This window comes from Eufriesea mexicana, unplaced genomic scaffold (genome assembly GCF_001483705.2).
Source record: "Eufriesea mexicana isolate 0111107269 unplaced genomic scaffold, ASM148370v2 scaffold1223, whole genome shotgun sequence".
NCBI classification, from domain to species: domain Eukaryota; kingdom Metazoa; phylum Arthropoda; class Insecta; order Hymenoptera; family Apidae; genus Eufriesea; species Eufriesea mexicana.
The window spans coordinates 43,533-59,676 of NW_016909336.1; the positions used below are offsets into that span (position 1 = coordinate 43,533).

The 16,144-nt window shown below is 35.0% G+C and overlaps 2 protein-coding genes and 1 long non-coding RNA gene across 4 annotated transcripts; 2 read left to right on the forward strand and 1 right to left on the reverse strand.

Annotated features, from left to right (window-relative positions):
• Positions 1–1,281: 1,281 nt before the first annotated feature.
• On the forward strand, positions 1,282–1,706 carry LOC108547779 (uncharacterized). The gene is made up of 3 exons (XR_001890225.1): positions 1,282–1,352; positions 1,421–1,514; positions 1,629–1,706. It is a non-coding gene; the product is annotated as an uncharacterized LOC108547779 (long non-coding RNA).
• Positions 1,707–5,351: 3,645 nt separating this feature from the next.
• LOC108547787 (serine/threonine-protein phosphatase 2A 56 kDa regulatory subunit gamma isoform) lies at positions 5,352–13,396 on the reverse strand. 2 transcript variants are annotated; one of them, XM_017900451.1, is made up of 9 exons: positions 13,205–13,396; positions 12,664–12,726; positions 10,399–10,573; positions 7,321–7,520; positions 6,786–7,180; positions 6,376–6,709; positions 6,075–6,293; positions 5,786–6,013; positions 5,352–5,701 (listed from the first exon to the last, which is right to left on the reverse strand). In XM_017900451.1, exons 1-9 carry the CDS (start codon positions 13,232–13,234, stop codon positions 5,552–5,554), a joined length of 1,794 nt encoding a protein of 597 aa, XP_017755940.1. In that variant the 5' UTR covers positions 13,235–13,396; the 3' UTR covers positions 5,352–5,551. The 2 variants fall into 2 exon arrangements, with proteins under 2 accessions (XP_017755940.1, XP_017755941.1); XM_017900452.1 differs by lacking the exon at positions 13,205–13,396 and adding an exon at positions 12,864–13,113.
• An 850-nt stretch (positions 13,397–14,246) lies between these two features.
• Zpr1 (zinc finger protein Zpr1) lies at positions 14,247–16,031 on the forward strand. Its single transcript, XM_017900431.1, has 4 exons — positions 14,247–14,334; positions 14,401–14,570; positions 14,645–15,320; positions 15,492–16,031. Exons 2-4 carry the CDS (start codon positions 14,445–14,447, stop codon positions 16,025–16,027), a joined length of 1,338 nt encoding a protein of 445 aa, XP_017755920.1. The 5' UTR covers positions 14,247–14,334; positions 14,401–14,444; the 3' UTR covers positions 16,028–16,031.
• The last annotated feature ends 113 nt before the right edge of the window (positions 16,032–16,144 follow it).

Below are 16,144 nucleotides of genomic sequence, written 5' to 3' on the forward strand. Positions count from 1 at the left end.
TTTCAGATAAAGAGAGCTCTACCAGTAATGAAAACAAATCCGTCGTATATTAACCGTTGTTAGATCAGAAAAATAATTTGTCTCATAAGCCCGAGAACGATAAGTTATAACGGCCGAGAAATTATGAAACGCTTCGAATTACGCATCTTATCGATCAAAGTATCATTTAAAGCCACCATTTTTTTTACGTTATCTATGTAATTGAGGCTTAAAATAAAATCAATCATTTGTCATCAAACCGATACGTCATTTTCTAACATTTCGAATCGTCTATAGACTCCTGTACGCATGCGCAAACCTGTTTGCACTCGTGACAGAAGAATGCTAACAGCGAGGAAAGATAGGTTAATAAGCAATTCGCGAAAAAGAGATAGGACGAGGGAGGGGATAGAAGCGCGGGAACACGAATGGCGGAAAAAAGAGAAAACACGCCTGACGCGGTAGATTCGCGGTTGGAGAAATGACTTACGACATACACGACTACTACGCATTACCAATGCCTTCGAATATTACGAAAGATCGCTTGGCAAAGGTCCAGAAGCATCGATGAATTTGTATACGTACGTACACATGCAGACACGACACAATTTCTCTTCTAGGAAACGTCTTTCATGCTTCCGTCATTCGATGTGTACCATTCCCGTAGAAGTCACAGGCCGAAACCACCGAAAAGCATGTCTCGATTAACATTCTCGAATACGACGCACTTTCTCTGTCACATGATTTCTCCCGTCTCTATGCCCGACGAATTCGTCGTTCGCTTTCACAGTATCGTTTACCGAATTTCGATCGCGACGAATTAACGAACAATGCCTGCAAGCTGTACGTATACTTCGCGAAATACCGACTCGCGAGAAGCCACTCGTATTATAACCAAACTTAGTCTAACGAACTTACCGTGTATCGACAGTCATCGAACACCGAATTAGATCGAAGATTCTATCGAAACGATCGTCGCGACTCGTTCGTCGCCGACTTCGCGAATAACATACACGCACGTTGATGCGCAATACGCGTTATTCGATCGATTCGAAGTTAAGTTTCATAGAAAAACCGATCACGTAAACAAAAATAATGCAGTGCACCGTCCAAACTACGAGCAAAAGACCATCCACCTTCGACGGCCGGCGGCGTACTAATAACGGACAACCACGGAGCGCCGGGAGTCTGCCTTACCGGCGCAAGCGTCTCTTCGAAGGAAGCGCAGATCACTGATACCTACACAACGCCGCCATGGGGAATAGCACGGAGCACAAACACACATCGATTGTATAGATACCTGTTGAATGCTAGGAGTCACTGGCACGTTGGCGGTCAGCTAAATCGAAAAGGGGCGAACGAACCGACATAAAGTACAATATCCTTCTCTAATCCAACCATGTAGTCTACTCGATCGATAATTTATTAAATCTTCTTGCAGCTTCATCGAACAATTCGCGAGATGTCCGAATGAAGGTGCGGATGTAAATAAAGATGGAGTTTGGCAGATGTTTATACCAGAATGACGAAATTGAGTATGTAAAATCAACATGTTTTGGTTATGATATTTGAATGTTCTTTATTACTATACATATACACTTGTATAGAAAGTGTTTTATATGTATACTATCTACTTGTCTCCCTTCAAGGAATTCCAAGGATCAAGCATGAGAATAAAATAACAGGAAACCTGTATACGAACCGGATACCGACAACCTTGATGTACCCACTTTGTTTGTTTTGCAAAATTCAAGGAGTTTCGAGGATCTCTCGAGTGGAATACTCTCGATGCCTGACGAAAACCTACGCGAGTGGCAATCTACGCAAATAATAACCTAGCACGAAATCGTCGGAATGTCGCAAGTTGGCAAAATTCTCCCCTAGAGCACGATCAAAGTTCTTAAGGAAATTTATAATACTTTGAAGTACGATTTCTTGTAAAGTAAGAAGAGGTAACTTTAAGGATGCTGCAAGGGTTTAGTGAAATTAAGATTGAGCAATCGTCTCGTTTCATTATAATGATTTATTTATTATAAAATTATGCTTCCAACAAATTGTAAAGGAATATATGCATGCATGGAATCGAATCGATCGGACAGGCGATCATTAAAAAAATTTCGTAATCGAACATTGATACACAGTTCTGTACGTGTTCCATTGTAGATTTATATCTCTAAATTCGAAGCGAGTCACTGTACATGTGGATCTTTTCTTTCTTCGCTAACTTCTTGCTTTTTTACTTTTATTCGTGTTCAATCGGACATCTCTCGAATAGTTCGTAGATCTTTACGTAAGGAAGAACAGAGACGTGTCTACAAGACGTTTCAAAAGCTGCCTACGATAGTGATTCACTCTTTCTAAAAAGAATATCCTTGCTCCTCCTTACATAAAATGTCGAATCGTTCTTCGCACAGGTTGTTCCTCTTTCTATCTACAAAATACTCGATTGTTGGCTGACTTTCTTATCATAAAAAACGTATAAAACATTGCTGAAAATGAAGCTTTAAACTCACTCGAGCTAACCCTTACGGAATTACAAGAGAACGATCTACGTCGAGTGAAATCAAATTTCATTTTCTCCCTATTTTTTTATTTTTTTTTCTCTCTTTTTTTTCCCTCTGTGTTTAGTAATTTAAGCCTGGCACAGTGCGGAAACGGAAGTCAGACAAACTCGATAGTACTCGACCAACGATGAGCCAGTAAAACAGTCTTCTGAAGAATTAAGCACGAGAAGCACGAGAATGGTCTCCTGATCTACTGTGAAATTCGTAAAGTCCAAGGATATAACCCTTAGATGATACAAGTGAAAGAATAGACGCAGTAAGAGACGAAACCTCGAAACATGCATTATCGGAGAGACGCTTCTCTCGAACATTATTATCTATTTATATTTCTTTCGATTGACTTCAACGATTGAAGAATACAATGTAATCCCGATAATTCGCATTAATCGGCAGAATTACGAAGAAAAGAAACAAACGAAACGAAAAAATAAGTGATATCGGCAACCGCATCTGTTGAATGCGGTCTAATTGCTAATTGTTCATTTAAAGGTATACCATTGAAAATGCAAACCTATTCAAATAAAATCTTTTACTAAAAATACTTTTATTATTAAATACTTGTTGCGCAAGATACAGTGTTTCCAATAAAATGTTCCGATGATTTAAACACATTCGCATTGATTCATGAGGTTCATCGAGATTACACTGCACTTGATAATAAAAATTATCGATGAGAATAGTCATATCGTTCAATGATTTTTCGTAACAAAAACAGCCATTCTCCTTCTGAAGGGGCGATTAAATAGTAAATAATTTCTTCTTTTTTTTTTATATTTATCTCATTTGGTTTTAATTTTCGTAATTTAATAATTAGCGCTAACCGTATTTTTCTATTTTCAACAAGTTCATCCCTTACAATGTTTAAACATAACAGCCTGCCAGCAGCGCAAAGACTAAATTATTTTAGTATTTCGCTTAGATCGCTCTTTTTCCCCTTTAATTTTCGTTATTTGCGTGGCATCGGGGTCACCATACCCAATAAACAGGAGTAGTACAAGGAATTAGCAAAAACGCCATAGTGAAATTGTTGAGGGTGCGGTTGGACCATCCAGTGGGACATGAGTTGTTGTAAATTGAATTCCCACTGTTCGAGGCCCTCGATTTTCCACGACTCCTATATTTACTTCTATTCTTTGCAATTTTCATTTGCTTTTTTCTTTTGCCAGCGACGAACTAGTATATAACGTTTTTCTTCACTTTATTTTCTTTCGACTAAACCACAAAACTGACGTGGCAACGACGCAACGTTCGTGTAAGCGTTCTTGAAAAAATTCGTGATACGATTACACCATTCGGTAACGTTACGTATAACTCGTTGCTTATTATTTCTTTTTTTTTTTTCTTCTTTTGTTTAACGATTCTTAATTATAGGCCTCTGGCAGAGGCGATTCTTGCGAATGCGTTCCACAGGCATCTAGGCACATTTAGATATAAAAGTAGTACGTTCAGGAATATTCAGATTTATAACAATCGATATTCTAAAATAGTGCTATCACGTTCATCTAACTCTAAAACGACGTTTTTACTTCTTTTTGCAATTTTTTCATTTTTCTTTCTTTTTTTGCCGCTAAGTTACGAGCTGGTAGCGTTGAAGCAACTATATATCACTTGTGTGTTATTAAATGTCTGTCATTTGCGCATCAGTGGAAACCTCGCTCAGAAGAGTAACGCCTCAAACTTGCATACTAAAATTTCTTTTCTTCTTTTATTGTTATTATTATTACAACATCAAGCACGCGGCCATTCTTGTTTGACCCCTTTCGAATTCATATAAATGTTTTTTTTCTTTTTTGTTTATTTAGAGCATATTTATATTATATAATATATATATATATACATATACATATACATATATGTATATAATATATGTATATTATATACATATGTATATATATGTATATATGTATGTATATAGGATGTATCGCCGCGATAAGCAATTTATCTGTTAATTTATGGTATGATTTTGAATAAACAATATTATGTAAAAATACTCTCAAAATATAACAGATAACGAGATGCCCCTAAAAGAAGTAGCGATTACGACTGCATTTCCTATGTAATTCGTCTTAAGCGCAGGAAAGTATCGATATTATTCAAAAATACAAATAAATTTTAGATAAAATAACGATTCTATTCAAAATCATTCCCAGAATCAGCAGGCAAATTTGTATTCATTCGTGATGATACACCCTGTATAAATGGTGTTCAATAAACCATAAATTCCTATGATATGAAGAAAATCCCCCGCCAAAAGCAAGACAACCTATCTTAGAACAATCATGAATGAATCTTTTCAGATAAATTGTTCGAGACTTATGTTTGAGTTTTAATGCATGATCGGACCTGTACGCCACGTGTCTATCATACGTCGAATACATTTCTTTTAAAAATGTGAAGGCGTACTTATGAATGCGAAAAACTGTCTTATTGTCAGCGATAAATTTCTCCATACGCAAGAAATCTACAATTTATAAAATACTCTGTGTATGTGTTTGTGTATATATATACATATACACACTTAGGACCCTTATTTACTAGGTTTCTTTTACATCTCATGATTTTTCCATTTCTTTGATAATGAGTATGTAATATTTTCATAATTCTCGCGATGCCTTATGCAAATCAACTCGAAGAGTATATAGGAAGTTATCAGCATTTTTTTTCCTTTTTATGGATTACTACGGACACGGATACATCTTCTGAATGTGCTGGGTGCAATGAGAGAAAGCTTTTTTTCGATTACCGAGATACAAAGAAAAAGAAATTACGATGCATATCTCGACTGTTTTGATACGAGAAGGGAGTAGGGAAGGAGAAGAGCGATAATTACGACATTGTTGACTTCTCTGTTCGATTAAATTCTGTTGTAAACGGTTGTCGTCGAATGTGATGATCACTCGATTCATTAGATCCGATTCATCGCTGTTTCGTTTCTCTCTTCAAAAAAGCTAACTCCCAAAATCACTGCAGCAAAAGAGAGGATACATGGGAAGAGATTGCGGTAGAGACTAGCAATTGTTAGGATCCGGTGGCGTATCGAGATATTCGTCTGCGCGTTTGTGATCTGACAATGCCCGCATTGTGTACGTGTCTTGGGGTAAGTCGCTTTTCCTTCGCAAAAGTGGCTTTGTTTTATTGGAGTTGGTCATTTTTTTTGCCTATGGCAAAAAAAGATTCATTTTAGACTCCTTAATAAACAAACGATCAAGGACGAGAGAAAGACCGATTGCGATCTGTCATACCTCGTTCGCTTTCGCTTCTATCTTTTCCAATGTGAGCGGAGATTGATCTGTATCTCCATCTTCGTCAGGCGGAGGGCTGTCTAATTGTTGCTGCGACATCGTGCTAGGTGTTGTGTTCGTAATACCTTTTATAGTCGCGTTGTAATTCGGATGTTTCATTGCTAGAGCTTCAACGCGCATCCACGCTTCATCTCTATCTTTCATAAGCTTCCATTCTTTATGCCGATCCTACAAATATTTTAATTAACGTCACTTCTTCGTCCTCCTTTTACGAAAGTAAATAACGTACCTGAAAATACTGTTGCGTACACTCATCGAATACTTTCTGATTTATCTCCATGAAAAGCTTCAATGCATTGTAGATCAAACCGTGAATCGTTTTGTTCCAATGATTACGAGAATTTCTGTAGAATGCTGGGTACATGATTGGCAAAATAACGGAATAGTTATCCGTTATAAGGGACATTACGTATTCGTTGTTCCAATAATATAGAGCTCTTTCAGCCACCTGGAGAAAGTATGATAAAATGTTTAGACAAAATTTAAATTTAAATAAAATATAATCGATAAAAAGAAGATATTAGAAATACCTGGAAGTGTGGAGATGATACACATTTTGCTAATTGTCTAAATAACGGATCCATGACTCTCTGGAATTCCGCAGGTTCGATCACGTCGAGAATCTCCTCAAGTTCATTTAAAAACATTACTTCCTTCGGGGAATGTGTTTTCGGCCAGAATTTCAACAAGCTTCTCATAACAGGTTCAGTCAACGACGGATCTTTCTCCAAAAACTGAACCACGCAGTATGCCAACTGTGGATGATATACAGAGAGCGATTTGGCTTTGTGTAAAGGTAAAAGCACCTTCAATAAAAATACTTTATGTTCATCCTTCAGTGGTAATGCAAATCCATTGATTATACTGAAAGAACAAACAAATCAATCAACACGTACTATAAAGCTATCTTTAGTGCTAATACTAAATAACTCAAAATTACCTTCCCAAAATCTCGAGAAGTTCAGCAATACCATTGTGGTGTTCGGTTTCGTATATAAATCGATAGAACACATTATTTATCTGTTTCCTGATGTATGCTCTGAGCCCCAAGAACTTCCCATAAATCCTATGAAGCGTTGTCTTCAAGAAATCTCTTTCTCGTGGGTCCTCTGAATCAAACAGCTCTAAAAGTTGCAGCACGAACTTCTGGTCTATGTAACGTCTGGCGATAGTGGGCTGAAATTCCGGAGACTCGAGCAATCGTAAAAAGAACTCATAAACCAGCTGCAAGTGAGGCCAAGCAGCTTCTAACGTTGGCTCATCTTCTTCCGGATCGAACTCCGCTCCATTCGGGTTTGATGCTGGAGGGAGTGTACGAAACAAATTCACTGCGAACTGAAAAATTGCAAATTTCCAATTACAAACAAATCATAATAACTCAAATATACTCATTGCAATTGGAAGATCTCTTATTCAGGAAATACCTTACTATCAATGTATCCCCCTCTAGCAACAATGTGTTAAATGGTACTCACCATATTCACTGCTTCGGGATAGATCGCCTCTGTGATCGTGTTTTTGTTCTTGACATACTCGACCATCTCGTTGAGAGCGGTACGCTTCACCTCTTTCCATTTGAGATCCGACAGGGGATCGGACTCGAAGTCGAACAGCACGCAACATTGTCGTAGTTTCTGGATAAATAGCTCTTCTCTTTCGTTTCCTTGTTGCGTTTCTAAAAGAAAGAAAAGGGATATTAAAAATGAAAAAAGAACAGAAAAAATGAAGGATATTAACAATACCTGTCGAATTTAGGGCTTACTTCTAAACTAATACCTATCAAACACGTTTCCCATTACAAATACTTCGTGTACTCACATGGAGTTTATGTTTTCCCTCTTTTGGGATATATACGAACACACATGCGCACATCTTACGCAACCTACACAGGCTTGTATGCCTCAACAGTTCCTCTTTCGTACTTCTGTTTCCCCCATAAATCCCACTCCCTTCTTGGTAGCCAACAAAACCATGAACACGCAGCATGCAGACGATTCACACTGTTCATGGACTCTCTCGTGGACTCTTTCTCTCCCAAATATACCTTCCTTTCTCTCATACTCTTACTGTCTCAAACTTTCTCTCATAGTGCATTCCCCTTTCTCTCACATTCTTGCACAGCTTTCCGTTCTTTCGGTCTTGAACTCCCACCTTTTCCATATTTCTTTTTCTCGTACATTTTCTCCCTTATCCTTTTAAACGCTTTCATGAACTCCCTCTCTATCGTCTGCTATTTATCTTGAGTATTCGGTAATTTCGTATGCCCGCCTCGTCAACTTTTTTTATTCATTCTCTTTTTCATTAATAATTTCCCCCTCCTCGATTCTTTCATAGATTCTTTCTGTCTCTCTTGGACTCTTCCATGAACTCTCTACCTCTCTCACTCCCTCTCAAATCTCACCTCATTTCATATAACCTATGTTTCTCTTTTTCTCCCACACACATATATCACCTATGAACACTGTCCTTCTGTATCCTTCTCTAGATGCTCGTTCATATATTTAACAATTACGAGAATCAAGACTAGAAGCAAACTTCAGAGGTTTCATTACCGATTAATAGGGGTCGTAACGGTTGATAATGCGAAGTGAAGTTGGTTAAGTAAGGTTTATTCGATTCTCTAGAGAAGACAGTAGCTAAGGCGAGACCCTGGTGGAAGCTCGGACTTTTCGGCAGGACACCAGTCGAGAAAGGGATATATCCATCCACGTGAACCATCTTATTGATCAACAGTGTCTATGTTTTCGATATATGTCACCGGAATTTATTTCCTTTTCCCGGCCTATTCACCGTAAATTACATCCCTATACGCACCGGTTTTCTTGTTCACATAACAATCTGTTGCTTCGACGTAACTGACCGTTCTTTCAGGCAAGAATCGAGCATATTCCGATTCGTATGAGGATTGTAATACACGATGATTTGCAAACGTATTGTCACCGAACTGATCGGTCTTGAGTAGATGTGGTGAAACCAAAAAAAAAAAATGTGATGTAAATTCGTATAGAGAAAATACCGCCGATATCAAAGGCCGTTTGAACGAGAAAGGACTGTTTACGTTAGAAAAGTAGGAATCGCGAATGACGCTTGCGCGCATGCGTGAACCACCGCGCCTTACAATCGATAACATACAATCGTTCTGACGTAGCTGCTTTCGCAATCCCGTGACTAGGATTGAAAAAGCAAAAGTAACTAATTAATTTTCTTTTTGACATGACAGATGTAATTTCTATTTCAAATGTAAATACAAAAATAAAATTTAATTTTTAAAACAGTCATTGTATTAGTATTAAAACATTAAAAAGTTGCAATCTTCGTGACTGCAACAATGTTACTCATATTATTGATGTCTTTATGAACGAAAGTGAATTTCATATTACATATTACAGAAGTATCTGACTAACATTAAAGATCATTTTATTAAAGAATCAACATAATTAAAATGTAGTAACTGCGCGGGATCTTTTGTAGATGTTTAATCGATATATAAATCACATAAATACCGCCGTTTATATATCCATTTACCCACGCATTTCTGTTGTTCCGCTGAAATTTCCAATTTGATTGATATCAGTCAAAGAAGATCCAATAACCTTCACTTCTTAACTTTCACTCCATCCACTTTTTGAATCTATTTTTCTGTTTTCTTTTTTTATCCTTAAATTTCACTTTCAGTCTAATTATTTATTAAAGCAATTGCATGTTACAAAATCTTTCTTGGTTAAAATACTTTAAGCTACATACATACTACCAATCAGTCGAAAATGTAGGTCAGTTCTAAATTTCATATATCTACTTTTAAATCAAAATCATCTAACTTTTCGTTTACAAATCCTAACATATACAATATAGTGTGTAATTTTTAATAAAAATGATGACATTAATCAGCCCAACATCCTATTGGAAAATTCTTCTTGAATCATATTTTGTATTTTAATAATTATTTGAATATTTAAGTATCGAATGTATCGAAAGTATCGAATGTATCGAAAGTATCGACACATCGAAATATCTCGATTTATCAAAACAACTGAAAGCGCAGTAATTTAACTTGAGTAAAGCAGCGTTAGGTAACTATTCTTGAATATACCCCCGGTGCACTCGTTAAGTGTATTACGGTTTATTCCTGGCGAAGATAATAATGACAAGGTTTATTGCTTCTACTTTGGTGACCTGTCATACTAATCAATCATTATGTGGCAATCATTGCCAAAGAAAGCGGAGTAGTTCGCTTAGAAAATATTAAAATCAATAAGCTCTTGATGAATTTATCGCCAGATGAAACTTCTAGGGAAATTGTCATGTCATGAACAGATCGAAAATGAACTTCTATGCCTCATCACAATCACTCTAATGATCGAATCCATTATGATCGAGTAAATAATGTTTTTTCAATTTATCTGGAACAAATTGCTTCTCTTCTGAGTATTTTTAACATTTTCGACTATGTACAGCGCATTACTTTACTTCATACTGTTTTAAAAATAAATCATTAAAATTTTTTATTTGATCTTTTATCGTACTTTTGCTCACCAAAATTCATCTTAACTTACCGGATAGAAGCGGCAACTTTTGAAGTTCGCGATTTTTCGATATGTTAAATCTTGAGCTACTTTGCCGTTTATCTTTCTTTATCACCGGACCTCCCGGTTGATATTTGATTTTGTTAATCAACGTTGGTGGCGGTGGTGCAGCAGTTGCCGGTGGTCCTCCGGTTACCTTATTCGCCTACGAAATAAAAGAAACAATTCCAAAATAATAAAAGCTTAAAGATAACAAGTTTGTTGAAATTCATACAGTGCAATGTAAAATTGCTGATGCAATATGTGCATAAAAATTGCATGTATAAAGCAAGAAATAGTTAGGTAATTTAATGTTAAAAGAGAAAATACCTTGTATAAGTGTGCACTTGATTTAACTATGCCTCAATAATGGATCAACTTTAAATAGAAACAAGTAGATTGAGAGTGGTGCAATTTTTATTTGCTTTAGCGGCTTACATATTTTTTATAGTGTTCCTCAAAGAATATTATGCTCTTTGGAAATTGTTTACATTATATAAACGTATCACTAACCAGCAAATACTTGATTTATATTAAAATTCCATTAAACTCCATTACGTAATTCAGAAACGATGAACAAAAATTGTTTTCTAAAAGCAAATGTCAATCTATATGTAATCATCATTACATTCAACACAATTGTTCCAACGTTGCATTAAAGCCTGGCTTCCTTGAAAGAAGTTTTGTGGTTGATCTTGAAACCATTTATGCACTATTGGTCTTGACTCTTCATCTGAGCTGATGTCCATTTAGAGTACTCTCTAGTGGCCAAAAAAGATGACAATTACTTGTGAATGAGTTTTGGACAATTATATATTACATAGTAACACTTTTATTAATGTTTTTGGTCTACTACTGTAAAATGAAAAAATTGATAGAGATGCAAGAATGACTTCAACACCAATCACAAAACTTCTTCTTGGAGAACCTAGCTGATGGTGTGGTCCTTGAGGAAGTGTATCCCATAACAATTTGGCATGAGTATTCCCTCTTGGCTGTATAAGATGAATTTTGATTTTTCTCGCTTCTACAATTGCAGTCTGTTGATATCTTATATTAAATCTTTCTTTCTATAAAACATTTTTGTGATTGATTGAATATTCTTGAAAATACATGCACATATAAATTTATATTTATTCTTTTGCTTTTTGCTATTAAAGGCAAACAAAATTTCTTTAAGAACAGTTAAAAATGCACCAAAATATAAAAATTTAATAAAAATTTAATAATATAATAGTGTTTATATATATGTATTACAATTTATGTGCTGTAGGTAATAAACAGTTATGCAATTTTGCACTAAATATAATAGTCTGAGTTATTTTTAGACTGTTAACAGCAAAACAAATTGTGGAAGTTAAATTTATAAATTTAATTATTAATTAATTGGTTATAAATTATTTGTAAAAAATTGTTTGTAAAAGATTGATTCAATTTGCAAACTAATAAATACAACGAAAAATAGAATTATATATGATATATGTAACATATATAATGTAAATATAATTAAGAAATTACAAGGTAGATCCATTTATCATATTAATCTTAATGATCAATTAATATCTTTTAATACATATATAATTTCGCGGCAATTCCATCTTTGGAATTTGCTATATTCATATACTTCACATGGATTATACATTAATTATGTCCAAGGAGCGTGTTAGAAATTAATGTAAAATTCTAATTACATTCCAAGTCACGAATCGCTTGAACAGAAAAAGCTAAATATAGTCATGTATAACGAAGTGACAAGAAATAGAGATCGAAAAATATACCAGTTAGTTTATAACGTATCTTTCGTTTACATCGTTTTCTATTTATCAACTAAGTCTACGCTTAAGCGCCACCTGTGGCAAGCAGTATTTTTTTCAAAGAGAGCTTTAAAATCATTTTATAAACGATATTCATGGAACACAAACTTAATCAAACAGTAATATTAAAAAAATGTATCATAGGCAAACGTGTATTTTAAATTATACGCATGTACATGACTCTAGGAAAGAAAACATTTCAAGTGGCACACGGTATCGAAGATGGACACTGCATCGCTTTCGGAGAATAAATCTTAAATACTGTCTCTTACAGAACTGACAAAGATACGAACATTTGATGTCTTTAACAAATTGAATCCGTGATGCATGTAAAATAAAAACGAAACTCTACGATAGGAAGAATTGACGACGAGACAAGTCAATTTGAAATGAATCGAGTCACATCAATAGGAAGGAACATAGAAGGACGATATAACCTCACCTCGTCACTTGTCTCGCCATCCTTGCCGTTCTTTCCCTTGTCCTTGCCGATCTTCGTCGCATCCTGGAACAAAACGAGTAAATTGCACCGCTTATATCAGCGTACAATGCCACGACAGCACGATTCACATTCGAGACGCGGTCCGCTCAACGAATTCGCACTTGCGATGTCACAACGGAAACGAGAATTAGTTGAAGTACCATTGTCAGGTTCTTCGAAACGTTCGGTCGAGAAAATGTACCAGTGAAACGGATATCAAGAAATCAGAATCACGCTACACCCTTCGGTGTCTCGGCTACCGGGGTTGTTTCCCCGTACTCTCTTTACTCTCCCTTCTTTCTTTTCTCTCCTATCCCTGTCATCGTCACCCTCTCTCTTTCTTCCTCTCTTTCTCTCTCTCACGCACACACACACTCGCGCGCGCGTGCCCACGATCTCTCCTTGTCGAAAGAACACTGTTTTCACGTATGCGAGTACCGATCACATAAGAAGAGACGTAGTCGACCAGAGACAGGAGCGACGTGCAACATAATGAACGCACCTTTTCTTTTTTTGACTGCCGACTCGACATATTATCGATCGTAAATTAGGACTACGCGTGATCGAGTTAAATGCGAGTTAGCACACTTCGAAAACACGTAGTAACACATCGATCAACGACAACCGAGCCGGCACGAGACATTCAATCGCGGCCGCCATTGGCTATGCTTAGCCATTGTACTTTCGCCGGCGATTCGCGCCACTCACTGAGAACGCTGAGCTTCGACTTTTCCCTAGTCTTGAAGCTCTTCAGAAACTTCTTTTTATTTCTCGATTAAAATTTTCTTCTTTATTCAACTTGCACAAGTAATGCTACCTACGAATAAAATATTGCAAGAACTATGAGTTAATGTTTCCAAGACCCGACAATTCTTAGCATGCTGTGCTATGTTCTACGATAACACAGGTTATAGTGTCATTAATATGTACACAATACTGGACTAAACGGAATGTTATTAAAAGTCACATTTTAATATTCACTTATAAGATAAGTAATCAATTCTAACAAGTAATGCTATAGAAAAATAAAGATTTTTAAATTTGTTACGTCTGATACAATATACAATTGTTAGTCAAAGTATCAATGCCACATTAAATTGTGCCGCTTTAAATGCATTCAAAATGATATGCATGAAGTTGGCGCTAATATTATTAAACATAAAAGGTAGGTCGCATTGTGAAATTTCCTTATGGTTAATTTTAAATAAAAGGTAATTCTCTATCAGTAACAGGAAACATTATTTTAAAATTAAATAATTTACATATTTTCAAATATTAAACCATATAATTTCCATGGAAATTACATAGTATATGTTATATATTCCATGCAGATGGGAATAATTTTGTATAATTTCCAATATTTCAAATTTTTACATAAATGCAATAAATTTATAATTGTAATTACAATTGCAATAGTAATATATAAAATAATTTCTGGATATTCTTATTAAATATATCGTGTATTTAAAAATTTTAGTAATTTAATAATTTAAAGTTAGTTACGCTTCTTCTACTAGGGACCCTAGCTTAGGTTAAATAATTTATGCATGTGAATTTATTTTGATCATTATGTTTTCTAAAGGTTTGATGAATTATAATTTTTGCTTACAAATTTATATTTAGCGGATAAAAGTAAGTATAGTACAAAAGTATTTATCAACATAAATCAATAATCTAACTTAATTTTATTTAAAACAGATTTTTTACCTAAGTGTGGCGTATAAATTTGATATAACCAAAAAATGGCAGAAGATCGAAAACAAATTACCGAAGAAAAAACGAAACCAATATTTCGTTCCTTGACCGCTGACGATCCGGAACCAGAGACGACACAGATAGAAAGTCTTTGCATGAATTGTGGGCAAAATGTATGACATTGTGAATTTGTTATTAAAACAAAATATTTCTGATTTCCTAACTAACATACTATTTTAAAATACAGGGTGTTACTAAATTACTCTTGACAAAGATACCATATTATAAAGATATTGTACTAATGTCTTTTGATTGTGAACATTGTGGTTTCCAAAATAATGAAATACAAAATAGTGGAAAAATTACAGAGAAGGGAATTAGAATAACAGTAGAAGTTAAATCTTCTAGGGATTTAAATCGTCAGGTAGTTAAATCAGATTATACTTGTGTAAAAATTCCATCCCTGGACTTCGAAATCCCTTCTAGATCACAAAAAGGTGAAATTACAACAATTGAAGGAATTATAGAAAGAACAATCGATGGTTTGGAACAAGATCAACCTGAAAGAAGAGAAAAGCATCCAAATGCTGCATCTCAAATTGATCAGTTTCTTGAGAAATTAAGGAAGCTTAAATCTTTAGATGAACCTTTCACTATGATATTTGAAGACATATCAGGTGAATGTCATATAGAAAACCCAAAAGCACCATTAAAAGATGAAGGATGTACTATAACACAATTTAAAAGATCCATAGAGCAAGATAGCATTTTAGGAATTTATTCTGAGAATTCAGAAGATACTTTATTGAAACCTATAAAGGAAGGAGAATATACTTTGGAACAATTTGAGGGAGAAGTACTTTCCTTTAGAACAAATTGTCCAGAGTGTAATTGCCCATGTGAAACCAATATGAAATTGACCAGTATCCTTTTTATATTATTTAACATTGTCATTATATTTTCTTTTCTGTTTTATCGAATACTATTATATTACCTTTTAAAGTATTTTAAAATTACTGATACTCTGCATATTTTTCATCATTTGTAGCATTATGACAATTAAAAAATCTATTTATTCTTAATTAATTCTATAGATATCCCACATTTTAAGGAAGTTGTAATTATGGCAACAGTTTGTGAAGCTTGCGGGCATAGAACTAATGAAGTTAAGAGTGGTGGAGGTATTGAACATATGGGAGTAAAAATAAAAGTAAAGGTTGCAGGAAAAGAAGATTTTAGCCGCGATTTATTGAAATCTGAAACTTGTTACATGCAAGTACCCGAATTGGAATTAGAAATTGGTCCCGCTACTTTGGGTGGACGTTTTACTACTGTAGAAGGCATTTTAGTAGCGGTTAAAGAACAGCTATCATCGTCGATAGCTTTTAGCGGTGATAGTAGTGATCCAGATACTATGAAACGGATGGATGATTTCATATCTCATTTAAATGAGGTTTTAGAAGGAAAACGAAAGATCACACTTGTGTTAGATGATCCAGCAGGCAACAGTTATATTCAAAGTCTTTCAGATGAAGGTTTAGATAGCGGTTTGGAAATTACTAAATATGAAAGAAGTTTTGATCAAAATGAAGAACTCGGATTGAACGATATGAAAGTTGAAGATTATTAATTGTCCATCGCGAAATTTTATTAAAAAAAAAAAGCAATGTCGATAATGTCAATACAATGTATTATATTTGAGTGTGGAAAAAAAATGTATTATAAATGTACACTACATCGTGTAAAT

Excerpts from the sequence above, each read along its gene's own strand:
- LOC108547787 (XM_017900451.1), bottom strand. The coding sequence starts at position 13,234 with ATGTCGAGTCGGCAGTCAAAAAAAGAAAAG. Across the intron at positions 6,710-6,785 it reads CTTCTCGAGATTTTGGGAAG|TATAATCAATGGATTTGCAT; the intron begins GTAATTTTGAGT and ends TTGTTCTTTCAG. Across the intron at positions 5,702-5,785 it reads TAGAAGCGAAAGCGAACGAG|GCAAAAAAAATGACCAACTC; the intron begins GTATGACAGATC and ends TTTTTGCCATAG.
- Zpr1 (XM_017900431.1), top strand. The coding sequence starts at position 14,445 with ATGGCAGAAGATCGAAAACAAATTACCGAAGAAAAAACGAAACCAATA. Across the intron at positions 14,571-14,644 it reads GCATGAATTGTGGGCAAAAT|GGTGTTACTAAATTACTCTT; the intron begins GTATGACATTGT and ends TTTAAAATACAG. Across the intron at positions 15,321-15,491 it reads AACCAATATGAAATTGACCA|ATATCCCACATTTTAAGGAA; the intron begins GTATCCTTTTTA and ends TTAATTCTATAG.